Below are 14,011 nucleotides of genomic sequence, written 5' to 3'. Positions count from 1 at the left end.
AACTGTAGCAGGTTACTGACACAATTGGTTCTAGCATGGCTTCCTTGCAGATAGCCTGAAGAAGCAGTGGACAATGCTTGCTTCCCACCCAGACTAGACTTTCTGGCTCAGAATGCCTAATTATTCTTCACCACCTTATCAACCACTCAGTACAGTAATGAGAAAGCAGAGTGCTTGGCATTGTACTGAGTTGCTGGAAGGTAACATGAGAAAAGAGAAAGGAGAGATGTTAATTAACCTTTAGAAAGGTCTTTGTGTTATTACCCATGGCTCTGTTAGTGATACAGCACATGGAAATATGTCCTGACTTTATTTATATGTGTGTCACTCTTGTGCATATGTTCCTCATATTTAAGTATGTAAACAGATTCCTTTGTGATTTTTTTTTGTATAGTGTAATGACAGAGTACAAGAATTGCACATTCTGCCTTTCATAAAGTATAACAATTTTGATGTACCATTTGACTGTTTGTTTTATTAGGAGAGTATTATTTTTTTTTATAACTGAAATATATGTCCTCGGATCTCATGTTCAGCTTTTTTTTTTTTTTTTTAGAAGTGTAGTTTTCCATTTCAAATTTTAATTCCTGAATGCTTTGTAGTCTGATGGAAAAAAGGCTTTTAACGTGGGGATGTTGGGGCTGGAGAGAAAGCTCAGTAGATAAAGTGCTTGCTGTGCATGCCTTAGGACCTGAGTTTGAATCCCCAACATCCTCATGAAAGCCAGATGTAGTGGAACATGCCTGTAGTATAGGCATGAGAAGCAGAGACAGGGGACTCCCTGGGCAATTAGTGTAGCTGATGGATGAATTTCCAGTTCAGTGAGAGACTCTCAAAACATAGGTATGGAGAGTGATAAGAATATTTGCAATATCAATCTCTGATATCCATAGGCACATATGGATCATACCAGTGTATACATACCCACATACACCACTCACACACACATACACAATATATGTGTGTGTGTATATACATATATACACACATATATTTCTGTATGTATATATATATTCATATACACTGCACACATACACATATAGAAAAGTAAAGTAAAATAAAATAAAATAAAATAAAATAAAATAGAGACTCTTTCCTCAACCTATTTTATTGTCTAAGTAATGCAGTTGGTTTTCTTTTTACTTCATGTGTCTTTGGTGAAAACTGTATTGTTATTCTTTCCATGGCACATTAGAATAGAATGCTATTTTATTAATAATTTAAAAATGTGATCATCATAATAAACCCAAAGTAGGCAGTTAAAGTAGAAGGAACTAAAATCCATAGTATTTACTTCTATTTTATAAAAGACAGTGGAGTTTGAGTTTATTGATATTCAGAGTTTTATGAAAATAGAACCTCTAAATCCCTGAGAACCGTGCACTACGTGGCTGCATTACACCCTTGTCTTTTTTTTTACTTCATGCTTTTAGTTAGTTTTTATATTAGCATTTACTGATGTCTCCGAACTCTGTTTTTCTTTTCTTTTTTAAACACACACACACACACACACACACACACACACACAAATATAATAAGATAAAACAAAAACCCATCATATTGAACAAGAGAAGCCAACAGAAAAATAAAAGAGCCCTGAGAGAAGGGACAGGACTCACTCATTCCCATGTTTAGGAGTCTTGTAACTGCACTAAACTGAAAGCTATAGAATATCCACAGAGGATTTGCTACACACCCTGGCAGGCCTGCAGTTGCTGCACCAGTCTCTGTGAGTTCATATGAGCTTTGTTCAGTTGTTCAGTAAGGTCTTGTTCTCGTGGTGTCTTATCTCCCCCACTTCTTCACCTCCTCTTCCACAGGGTTTCCTGGGCTCTGAGGGAAAGGATTTGATGGAGACATCTCATTTAGAGCCACGTTGAACTTTCTTTTTTCATTGCACAGTTTATGACAGACTAATCAATACTCAAGCAACTGAAAGAAATCCGTAGCAAACAGTGCGGTGACATAGTAAAGATATTTGAAAGCTGTGATAATGGCCTCGGCGAGCACTGGAAATTAGTGGGGGATTCCACAACTTACAATAGGCACCACTGAGACTGCTTCTGCTGGATCTTCTTGATTGGCATCCCCGGTGACCCCCGGCAGCCGTGGTGCTCCGGGGAAATTCCGGAGCATCACAGCATTGCTTCACGGAGGAGAGTGCCCAGATCTGTTCCTGTTCTGAACATCCTTAGAGGATGTTAAGAACCTCTGGGTGATTTCACCATTAAACATTGCAGTGATTAGCAACTAGCTTTAATGAGTATTTATTTATTTGTTTGTTTGTTTATTTATTTTTGAGACACGGTCTTACTTTGCAGCCTAGTCTAGCCATAATCCTTCCACCAAGGCCTCCTGACTGTTAGGATTCCAAGTCTCTCAATTACTTTTCTATAGCCGTGACAAATGCCATGACTGAAACAACTTACAAAAGACCTGAACAGCTTTGCCAACTGGGGACCAAAGTATTCAAATATATGCACCCACAGGGGGCAATCTCATTCAGATCAGCACTGCAGGTGTGCACAGCCACATCTGTCTAACAACTGGCTTTTCTTAGTCTAAACTAAACCAGACTGATTGGAAACTACAGCACATGTACCTGTGACAGTTTATAATGAGGTTTTTTCTTTTCTTTTTTTCTTTTTTTTTTTTTTTTTGCCAGTAAAGCAGTCTCCCTTTTTCCCTCCTTCCTTCTTCTAGGAGCATTCTCACACCCCTTTTCTTTTTACTCTGGTTTTACTGGTTTTAGGGTAAGTGAATAATTTCTGATAGTTGATTAATGAGATAATGATTGCATTCCGAGGGAATCCAGAAAGATGGAAGAGGCCGCGTAGATCTCTTTTGTGTGGTTTGTTTACTGTCATTGTTGCATCCCTGAGATATGCAGGGCCAGGCAGTGAGAAGCTCTGGTGACTGCATCTGAAAGGGGCTCTCCAGCCTTTAGAAAGAGGCAGAACAGAAATTTTATTGCTGCATCCTGTAGTGTGTCACTGCTCCTGAGGAAAGCTGCATGCATCCTTTATCTTTCTTGTGATGAGCTCAATAAACGACCCTATACATGCAGCATAAAATAACTTCATTTTACCAGTATGGGTGATCCATTCATTTTCTGAGTCAGCTAGTAGTAATTGAACACCCACCACATCCTGGTGTTTTGTGCAGCGGGAAGCCAGACAGAAAACCCTGCCTGCATGGAGCTCACATAATCGTGGGAGCAGAAGCAAACAAACTAGGGAAATATATGGATTGTCAGGTGGTGGTAAATGCAGTGGAGAAGGAAAATGTAGGAAATGGGGGAGAGAAGATGCCAGCCAGCATGGGAGGGAGCTGCCGGGCTAAAGAACCTGGTTAAAGGGTGATAGTTGAGCAAAATCCCTAAAGAGAAGATGGGATGAGCCCAGCAGGAAGCAGGCAGTGGGCTGGCAGCATGCCTGGCATCTCATAGGGAATCAGATCAGCCGTTGAGAGAGCTGGGAATGAGGCCAGGGAGACGATCGGGTGTGGGTGGGAGAAGCAGACCACGTGCAACTTGGAGGGCTATTCGGAATTTTTGGGCAGGGGACCAACCCGTTCTGGTGTTCGTGTTTTAATGGATCTCTCTGGGGACAGTACCGGAAGCAGGGAAGGAAGGTTGGAGACTACAGTCCAGGTTATAATGTTGGTAGTTTAGACCTGGGATTAAATGGTAGAAACTGAGGAGAAGAGTTAGCATTTTGAAGTAAATCTGAGGATTTGCAGTCATACTGGATGGCGTGTGTGAGACAAAAAGACAAACAGGGGGACACAGATGAAGAAGAACAGAGGCTCTGGTTTGGGACCTGAGATGTTGTTGGGTTGAAAAGGTGTTTGCTGAGAAAATGACAAATGGGAGGGAGCTCACTGAATGTCCTTAAGCTTCTTCTTGCTCCTTGTCCCGTGGATATTTTTCTTTTGTATTTTCTTTCAACCTCGTGGCCCCTGACCTTTCCCCCACTCTCTTAAATGTTTAAAAAGTATAACTGGAGTCATTCTGGATAACTTCTGAGGAAAATGAAGTGAACTTTAAAATGGTGTCATAGATGGTTTGGTTAAAACAGCAGCGGCGGCGGCAGCAGCAGCAAGCCCCACTAAACCATAGATTATTCCAGTAACAAGTTTGGTTTGAGAGGTCAGAGTGATACTGCACTTACACTGATTACGTTGTGCTTCAAGATTGCTTCTTTTGCCTTTGCAAAAATGTCCCATAGGCACATGTCACAGTGTCACATGCAGATTTGACATTTACAAGGAGCTGAGCAAGGTCTTGCAAATTAGTTCTTAATGTGTCCACTCCTCCGCAGCAAGCTGATTCATTCTCCTTGCTGCCCATGCTAGTCCCTTCTGCTTGTAGCTCCTTGATAAGTGAACATTCTTCGCTCTCTAGCCATCTTCTGGTAAACAGAACAAGATAAGAAGAATTAACCGCATTAGACTTCATTAATGATAGAATTAAACTAAGTAATCCATTAATGGCATTAAATGTGCCTTTCTAAATGTTCCTAATTGTACACTTGCTTTCTCTTGTTTTATTCTATTAAACACATTTTCTGAAATGTTTTATGCATCTGTACATCAACTAAAAAGTTAATATTTTTCAGTGCCCACCAAACCTCCATAAACAAGATGGCTATGCCTGCAATCAGAATCAGGTACGCTGGGCTCCAAGGTTTCAGTGTCATTTAGAAAGGATTAGGGTCATTTCCCCCTCCCCACTTTCAACAAATGTTACTTAGGAAGAAAGTTTACCCAAGTAAATTGCAGTGGGGTTCTGCTTTACATCAGCTTTATTTCCTTCTGAATATTACGTCTGCTTAACCAGTGACAAATCGACCAGATTGAAGGAAAAGACTGCAACGTCTGAGGAAACTAGGAGTCTCATTTGCTGAGTTGTAACCATCCTTAAATAATTTCAACCTGTTTATTTGTTTTTTTTAAAGATAATAAACCTTTTCCTAAGTCAGTATTAAGAGTAGCTAAGTCATTTTGGTCTTATTTGCAGAATGGTACAGATGTTTTATTCCCCATAAAAATTTAAGTTTCAAGAATTATTTTACATTTAAAGAGACATGCTGTGCCAGGGTGCCCAGAGCTTCTACTTCTTTGATAACTTTGTTTCTTATTGGCCACTGTGAATAGGCTTGAGTATCCAATGAGGAGAACTTTGTGTAACTCACCCAGAGCTAGACCTTGTAGTCAGATTTTGGGGACAATGGCCCCAGTGTCCTGTGACTCACAATGTGTGTTCTTTTTCTCAGGGTCGTTGCTACAATGGCGAGTGCAAGACAAGGGACAACCAATGCCAATACATCTGGGGGACAAGTAGGTGGCATCCTCCGGCCTGATGGCCACACACCATTTCTTTTCCATGGTTCTGCTCTTCCAGGCTGTGACAGAGAGACACACAGCATGGAGTGATGCACAAGAAAAGTCCAGCGAAGGACGAAAGTAAAGAGATAGCATAAAAGTTAGGTGCAGGCCTGCAGGCCTGCAGGGGTAGAGAGCATCCGAGGCTGTGGGTTCAGTTCCCAATATACCTCAAATAATGCTGCGGATGCAGAGACCATGGGAACAGATGTTCAAGTGAGAAATCGTCATGGAAACCAAAGTGCCTTTCATTGACCGTGGCTGTTAAATCTGGGATGTTGCAGCTACCTGGGACAACAGTGTTGAGTGCCACAATCATAGCCGATGTCTGGCCACCTGCATAATTGCATAGTTTACTTGGTACCTTTCTGGTTTACCTTGTGAGCGTAGCAAGTGTGGTTTTGGGTTTTGAGGGGTGGGTTTTTTTTTGTTTTGTTTTTTGTTTTTGTTTTTTGTCTGTTATTCAATGTCAGTGATAACATGCAGGAATTTCTTTGATGGCAGACAGGACCTTGGTTGCAGACAGGACCATGGTAACGAATTTCAGACACTGGGAGCCGCCTTGCATATTTCCCCACCCACCTGTCAGCCTGCTTTCTTATACAGTTGAGCAGCACTTGTCCAGGAGAGGCACCACTAGCAGTTGCTAGGCCTTCCCTTATCAAGCATTGATCAAGAAAATGCCCCGCAGACTTGCTCAGTGACCAGTCTGATGGAGACAGTTTTTCAACTGAACTTCCTTCTTCTAAGCTGACTCTATTTTGTGTCACATTGACAAACACTAACCAGAACAGGAAAGCAGAGAAATGAGACTCACTAGCTAGCTAAAGTTGGCTCTTCTGAAATGGAAGAAAGTACACAGAAGTCACGTAAATGATTTCAGTGTTTGGCAGTTGTTATTTATGTGGAAAATTTAACTTCCGTGTTTCATTTCTGTAGAGATAATAAGAACATAACAACTTCTTCAAATTTAAATATCAAAACTCAAATGCTGATATAAAATCTTAGCAGAGCCAGGCATGTTGATCCATGCCTGTAATCTCAACATTAGGGAAGTTGAGGCAGGAGGATTATTAGTAGTTATAGGTCAGCTTGTATTACATAATGAGATCCAGGCCATCTGGGTCAAAAAAGTGAAGACTCTGTCTCAGAAAGATTAAAAAAGACATAACAACCTCAGTGAACTTAAACTTTAAAAATTAATCCCTGAATGTTAACATAAACAGGATTAAGAAGGCTGGAGAGATGGCACAGCCATTAAGAGCACCAGTTGCTCTTCCAGAGGACCTGAGTTCAACTCCCAGCCCTCACATGGTGGCTCACAACTGTTAGCAACTCCATTTCCAGGAGATCTGATGCCTTCTCCTGGCTTCCTTGGGTACCGCATGCACATGGTATACAACCTCACTTCTAGGCACAATGCCCATACACGTAAGACATAAAACAAAATGAAACAGGATTAAGAACACAAGCTTGTTTACTGTGTAGTGGTGGTGTATGTATTGCTGCTAGTGATGTTTCTCACTGGTGGTCTAAACCCACCAGCAAGATCTGGTTAGAGATTTCTCACATTGCAGACTGTGCTTTGCTGGAGCATTTTTGCACCAGCTCACAAAAGCTGCTAAAGTTTGGAAGTTTCAGTAAATCAGCAAAGGGCACATTCAGAGCTTGAAATCAGCACTTGCTTGTTTCCACCGTAGGAACAGGCAATCAAGTTTCCTTTTTGTCCTCTTTCTGGGAAGCAGTTGATGGACAGGTTTGTGGCACCCCACTGAGTGTGAGTGGCCCAGGGAACTAAAATGTGTTTTCTTCTCTCCTCCATCTCTGATAGAGGCTGCGGGGTCAGACAAGTTCTGCTATGAAAAGCTGAACACGGAAGGCACCGAGAAGGGCAATTGTGGCAAGGATGGAGATCGGTGGATACAGTGTAGCAAACAGTGAGTGGGCGGCCTCCCTGGGTTATAGTGACTGCTTCCAGATGCAAAAGCAAAGTGAACAAAAGTAGGGAGTTGTGGATGCACAGTGTGTCCCCATATGAACGTTAAAGGGTTAACTACATATGCGCTATTAAAAATAAAAATAGATAACTGTGTTTAGGAGAGAAAAAGCATAAAATAAAATGTACTGCCCTGGACCCTCTTCTCCATGTGACCTATGTATATTGTTTCCATCCCTCTGGGAGATGTACTTAGAAAAATAATTGCCAGGTCCCAGGGATGCATATTTTCTTTGTCATCAGATGACATAAAATGGTTGTGCACTAGGAAACTCTGCTGTAATATACGCTGTCTTCACCAATTTGTGATCGTACCAGATTTATAACATTTATCAACTCTGGTGGGTGGGAGCTGCCATCTTGGCATGGTTTTAATGTGCATTTCTCAAGCTTCAAGAGGCATTTCCACATTTCCGTGTACCATGGGCTGTGGACCTCCGTCTTGGTGACTTGACAGTTCACTTGTTCGTCATCATCCTGTGTGACTCATTGTTTATTGAACAGCTAGGCTAGGGTGGAGGTGGAGGTATCCTCATGACAGGTGAGTCATGTAATGTCCCCAAGGATGCAGATCACTGCTCCCCTTCGGCTTTACTGTGTTGACTTCTAAATTCTGACTCTTGTGAGCTCACAGTTGTCAGGTGGATGCAAAAGCTGCATGTTCAAAGGTGGAGCTTCATCATGTTCTTGCTTTTCCTCACATTCATTTCTAAGCAGCTGTGCTGCCCTCAGCTCTAGAGTAGGAAGGAGGGATGCACAGGGCAGGGGATGTCAGGAACAGGAGCATGATGCTATTGATATTGAATGACCAGAATATCGCTGGTCATTCTTTCAACAGTGCACACTTGACTGCCATGAGTGAAGCTGTCGTCCTTTAGGCAAGGAAGTGGGGCTAGCATGGCTAAGACAGTGTCTGAGTGCTTTTATTCTGTAATGAAGAGACTATTAAAGATCTGAGGGCTGGAAATAAGGCTCTGTTATAGATTGCTTGCCTGGTGTCTGCAAGGTTCTGTGTTTAGTTCCCAGAACTGTAACATGTAAAAAACGAATGTATGTGTAGTGGTGTTTTGAGCTGGATTCTTCTTGTCTTCTGCCTTCTCAAACCCTTGCAGTGATGTGTTCTGTGGATTCCTGCTTTGCACCAATCTTACCCGAGCTCCACGTATCGGTCAACTTCAAGGAGAGATCATCCCGACCTCCTTCTACCATCAAGGCCGAGTTATTGAGTGCAGGTAACACAGAAGTCAGGGGACCCAGGGAAGAATGATGCTCGCAGGTTTCAAACAAGACATGTTCAAAAACGTTGAAGATCAAAGATTTTGTAGTTCCGTCTTTTTTCTTCCACGTGAGGAACCACTTTAAAAATTGATTTGCAAATTTCAGTTGCCTAAAATCATAGTGGTTATCAGTAGTTAAGACCTTTTTCCAAATCGCAATCTTAGGAGTAGAGTTATGCTCCAAGTTATAACCCATAGTCCAAAGCTCAAGGTTAGAAGTGTTCAGCTTTAAAAATGTTTGTAAGTGCACAGTGAGGTAGCATGAGAATGAGACCCCAAACTAAGCATGGGTTTTTCATTTATACCTTATACACACGGGCTGAAAGGAATTTAATCATTTGTGCATCTGTTTTATTGACAGAGGACATAGGAACCATGTATATTAATTGAAATACCTCCACACAAACATACAGAACCTGTTAATTACACCCAACCATCTTTCCAGACCCTGCCACACAGTCTCAATCTCTACTCCTCTCTCTTCTCCCACGAAGCCAACTTTTTAAAGTTGATACATGTATGAGAGGGTGTGTTGTGCTTACCTTTCTGTGTGGAACTTATTTTAGATCTATTCTGGAAATGACAGGCTTCATTCTTCTTTGTGGCTAATACTGTTCTGTTTACACCATATCACCTATTTCCATTCATGGCTGGCTAGATTGATTTTGTATCCTGGCTATTGTGATAATGCCATAGAAAATATATAGTAGTACTATCTGGTATTTAAAAGAAACCCCCACACTGTTCTCCTGGAGACTGTACTAATTTATGTTCCCACTCAGAGTATATTAAGGGTCTCTTTTCTCCTGACTCTAGCCTGCATTTGTAATTATTTTTTAAGTGACAACTGCTTTAAGTGAATTGAAATGACATCTAATTGTGTTTTGAACTGCAGTTGCTTAGGTCATTTTGAGCTTGCCTGTATTTATTGGCCATTTATGTTTCTTTTTCTGAGCAGTGATTTTTTTTTACCCAGTACTTTTAGTGTGCCTGCATTTTAACTGTGACTGTGTTTTAAGTGGATGTCTCCACTCTTAGCATCCTATAAGTACTCATAAAGTTTCAGACTTTGGAACATTTCAGAGTTCAGTGTTTTGGATTAGGGATACCCAACCTGTACGCATTTTACCCTTGGCTAAACATTTTGAACATCGCGGTATATCACTATTTGAATACCGTGTTTCATTTTTCATAAAACATTCCATTTAAGCAGTATCTTATGCTGCATGTGTCTGGTTTAGAGGAAGACCTAACATACAGAAAACTGGTATTAAATATTTTTATTGATGTTAGCACAAAACCCCCTTTTTTCATACCCATTTGTCTGTGAGCACAGCACATAGCACATACACAAGAGGCTTGTGTTTTCAGCCAGGAAGCCGTGTTATGTCACAAATAATTACCATTGCCTTCAGAGTAACCATGGTTCTTTGGTGGCCTCCTCTTGCTCAGAAGCACTGCTGTTAAAACACCTTTGGGATCCTACCACAGAACTGACACACCACTGGCCCTTTATTTTCACTATCCCAGAATTTCAAACCACCTTTTTATGGGAGTGAATAATTGTTTAAAATTACCCAAGAGTAATTTTGCACAATTTCATGATGTCTTGGTCAGATAACTGCTACTTTTCCATCTTGTTAAATGGCTCTAAAGGTAATTTTAACTAGGCCTTAGAGAATAAGCCCCTCACTGGGAAACATCTGTAGTGTTCCATATACAAGCGCTCTTCCAGAGTGTATAATCGCACCTGTCTTTAATAGCCTTGCTGAATTATAAGGCTATATTACAAGGTGCCATGTTGGTAAAACATTCAGCAAGATTCTCTGTTAATAATTATATCTAATTTCCAATTAGCATCCAAATTCTAATTACCCCTAACTTCGAAACATAAGAAGTAGGTATCAGTAAAGAAGACCTGGCTTTCTCTTTTAAATTGTGATAACTTAATTCTTTGAGGTAATAATAATAATTTTCATATACCTTGCTTTGCTACTTTTGCTCAGCGTTATTGTCCTCCAATACCATCTTTTCCCCACCAGGCCTTGGAGAATCAACGACACACTTTCCTCTCTGTCTACACAACACCTTTCACCTATCCTTAATATTGAGAACACTCAAAGAATTAGAATGTTTCCTGTTGATAATCATTGTTCTTGATGATGTGGCCTGTGAATGAGAACAAAAGGCAGTTTCTTCCTCGCACTTTTATTAAAGATAGATAGGAGGGGAGGAAAAGTCTTGAATAAACCCTGGCTGCCTTTAACAGTCTCTCTGTTTCATTAATTGAAAGCCTTGCTCGGGCTGGTACTGTGTTGTCGAACAGTGTGGTGCTTATGTTTATGTGAATCACTGTGAGGTGTGGTCTTTTGCTATGTATTGTAATGGTAAGTACTGGCCATAGTTGCCCCCATGGATGAAGAGATTCTTACCTTGCCCCCAAAGTTAGCCCTGATTGGCGAATAAAGATGTCTATGGCCGGCATTGGGGCAGAAGACAGTAGGTGGAGTTTCAGTTCCTGGGCTTGGGGTCCGAGACAGGAGACCCTGGGAGATAAGGAGGAAGGTGGAGAGAGGAGATGGCATTGGGTAGATGAGTCATGAAAACATGGCCACGAAGGCTGGCCAGTTGGAGATAAGAGCAGCCAATATAGATCACAGCAAATTGTAACTCAGGGTTACTGACAGGGAAGTAAACGTGAATCGCTTAGAGGGTAGATGCCTGCCCAGGTCTGAGGCTTTAAAGGCTTTTCCTAAACATAAAGGATTGTGGCTTTTATCTGGGAACTGAATGATTAAAGGTGGGGTAGACCCTGACCCCAATTAAATATTTAATACAACAGATCCCTTTCTGCTTTCAGTGGTGCTCACGTAGTTTTAGACGATGATACAGACGTGGGTTATGTAGAAGATGGGACTCCGTGTGGCCCCTCCATGATGTGCTTAGATCGGAAGTGCCTACAGATTCAAGCCCTAAATATGAGCAGTTGCCCACTTGACTCCAAGGGTAAAGTCTGCTCAGGCCATGGGGTAAGTAGATGTCAATGTTACAGTTTGACTCTTCATTGTCTGGGACCCTGAGTTCACAGTGATAATTAGAACTGGTAGTCAGACACAGCCATTTCTTACTGAGACTGTAGCCAGTTTCTGTACCCTGATTATCATCATATTCTTAGTGCCTTCATCGGCTAAAATAATCATTTTTAAGTTAATTTGACTTATTTTGTTTAGTTCTCATATCATTATTGGTTATGTGTACTGATTACCTTCTCCAGATACAACTCGACATCTATGTTAATCAATAGTCTGTAGAAGAATAAGATTAATCTTCTGTCTGTCCATCCATCCTTTTATGTGTCTATCTGTCTAAGAGGATTTATTATGAATAATGGGCTCACATGATTATGGAAGCTGTGCTGTCCACTGCTCGCTGTGCAAGCATGATTCATGGGTATTCTGCAGACATGAAAATCAGCAGAGCTGATGTTCTGGGAGTGGAGAGGATGAGATGAAGTTTCTCAGCTCGAATACTGAAAGGGGGAAACCTCAGGCTCTGCTCAGGCCGTGGTGTGATCTCAGTCAGCTCTCTGGAGTTTACTCATTCGGGTGTTGCTCTCATTGGAAATACTTTCAGAGACACATCTAGAAATGATGTTCCAGTGGGCACCCCACAGCCCAGTTAACATGGCATGTGAAATTAGCCCTCATGACATCTTAACAGTTGGAAGAAAATTGATATGGTTCCTAAGGGACTGTAGACTCTGTGTCAGTACTTTAAAAAAAAAATAGCACAAAACAACATAAGTCATATTAGTGATTGAGCTTCATCTCAGATCACACTTAGTGGATCTCCACAGGAGAGTGGATCACAGATGACATGCATACTTCTAAAGATGTACATGGACTCAGTCTCCCCCCCCCCCCCATGCAAAGATGCTGTCTATATTCAAAACTGTATGTAGCTTTAATTCTGTGACCAAAGTATTTGAGAATGTTGCCTTTCCTGGAAAATCCAAGTTTAACAGCAATAATTAAAAAAAAAAATTATAATGGTAATTTAGATTGGACTTAGCAAAATGAATGCATTTCAAATTTATACAGACTTCAGAGATTAGGAAAATAGACACAAAGAAACAGTGATAATAAAAAAGGGAGATGCTGGAATCAAAGTAGAAGGAACTCAACACAGAGAGGTAGGTGGGTGACACAGAGGAGAGCAAAGTGGACAGGACCAGGAAGCTTCTCTCCTGGTGAAGCTTGGTGGAAGTACAAGTTCACAGGGAGGCCAGGTAGCCTGGTGTGCTGGTCACTCTGCTTGTTGATGTCACAAAATATCTAACATAAGTAACTCCAGAGACGAGGAGGTGGCTTGGCTCATGGTTCAAGGGACACAGTCCAGCATGATGGGGGTGGTGTGGTAACCGGGAACTTATTTCTCATATTTGTCAGAACCCAAAGCAAAGGCAGGGACCACAGGTGCTTAGCTATCTTCTCCGTTTTTCATTCAGTCTAGGACCCCATTCAATGGGGTTGCTCTGGGGCCCACACTCAGGGGGGGCCTTTCTCCTACAGCTGATCCTTGGGAAACACACTCAGATACACCCCCCCTCCCCAGAGGAGTACCCTTTAGGTATTTATTAATCCCAAGACGACGACACTGAAGTCTGCCTTTCTATCTAGTGACTTAAGAACATGGATTCAGGGATTAGAAAGAGTTTTGGATTTACATCCTGGTTATGCTTCTTTTATGTCTTAGTGACTCTGGGTGGGCACTTACCCTCTCTCAGCCCTTAGCTGATGGTGTGTGGAGCGGATGAGAAGCTCAGCAGAGGAACTCGGCACGTAATGAGTGTTCAGTACAGTTTCTATCCAAAATAAAATCACCAGGCAGACTTTTTAAGCATTTTAGTCGCCACTCTGGAAATAAGAGACATAAAAGCTCCTTGCTGTTTTCCCTTGTCCCATCTCATTTTTCACCACTTTTTAAAAAGCAAAGTTCAGTCTTATTAATCATAACCATATATCACAGTTTCTCGGATTTAAAAGCATTGGCATTTGGTTTTATCATTTCTAATGGTAAAAGGGTCTCGGCACCTTTCTTTTTAGTTTGCGGAGTGTTTTATTTGATTCATGTAAATTGCAAGTCCATGCCATTTGCTGCTTGGTAGAGGGTGTCAGCCTGCTTGCTGGGAAAGAATGCCGCCGTAGATGGTGGGAGGGTGAGGCGAGCTTACCGGGCAGGCAGAGTGCCACCAGATGTGTTGGGCACGGCGAGATCACACAGCATGTTAGTGATTGTGTTTCTTGGTCTTTTATCTTGAGGATTGCCCCTGGAGCTTGCTCCCTCTATTCTC

At 41.6% G+C, this 14,011-nt stretch overlaps 1 protein-coding gene across 3 annotated transcripts in view; it reads left to right on the top strand.

Moving 5' to 3' along the window:
• The window catches only part of Adam23 (ADAM metallopeptidase domain 23), a 146,701-nt gene that overhangs the window by 109,622 nt on the left and 23,068 nt on the right, over positions 1–14,011 (top strand). For all 3 annotated transcript variants that reach the window (XM_034497554.2, XM_034497553.2, XM_034497555.2), the window contains exons 19-23: positions 4,620–4,670; positions 5,277–5,340; positions 7,217–7,322; positions 8,494–8,613; positions 11,519–11,687. In XM_034497554.2, the coding sequence (XP_034353445.1) occupies positions 4,620–4,670; positions 5,277–5,340; positions 7,217–7,322; positions 8,494–8,613; positions 11,519–11,687 (510 nt within the window). The remainder of the gene's footprint in view (positions 1–4,619; positions 4,671–5,276; positions 5,341–7,216; positions 7,323–8,493; positions 8,614–11,518; positions 11,688–14,011) is intronic.

This window comes from Arvicanthis niloticus, chromosome 3 (assembly GCF_011762505.2).
Source record: "Arvicanthis niloticus isolate mArvNil1 chromosome 3, mArvNil1.pat.X, whole genome shotgun sequence".
In the NCBI taxonomy this organism is placed as follows: Eukaryota; Metazoa; Chordata; class Mammalia; order Rodentia; family Muridae; genus Arvicanthis; species Arvicanthis niloticus.
Note: the sequence above shows the minus strand (reverse complement) of the source record. Positions and strands in the feature narration are given on the sequence as shown.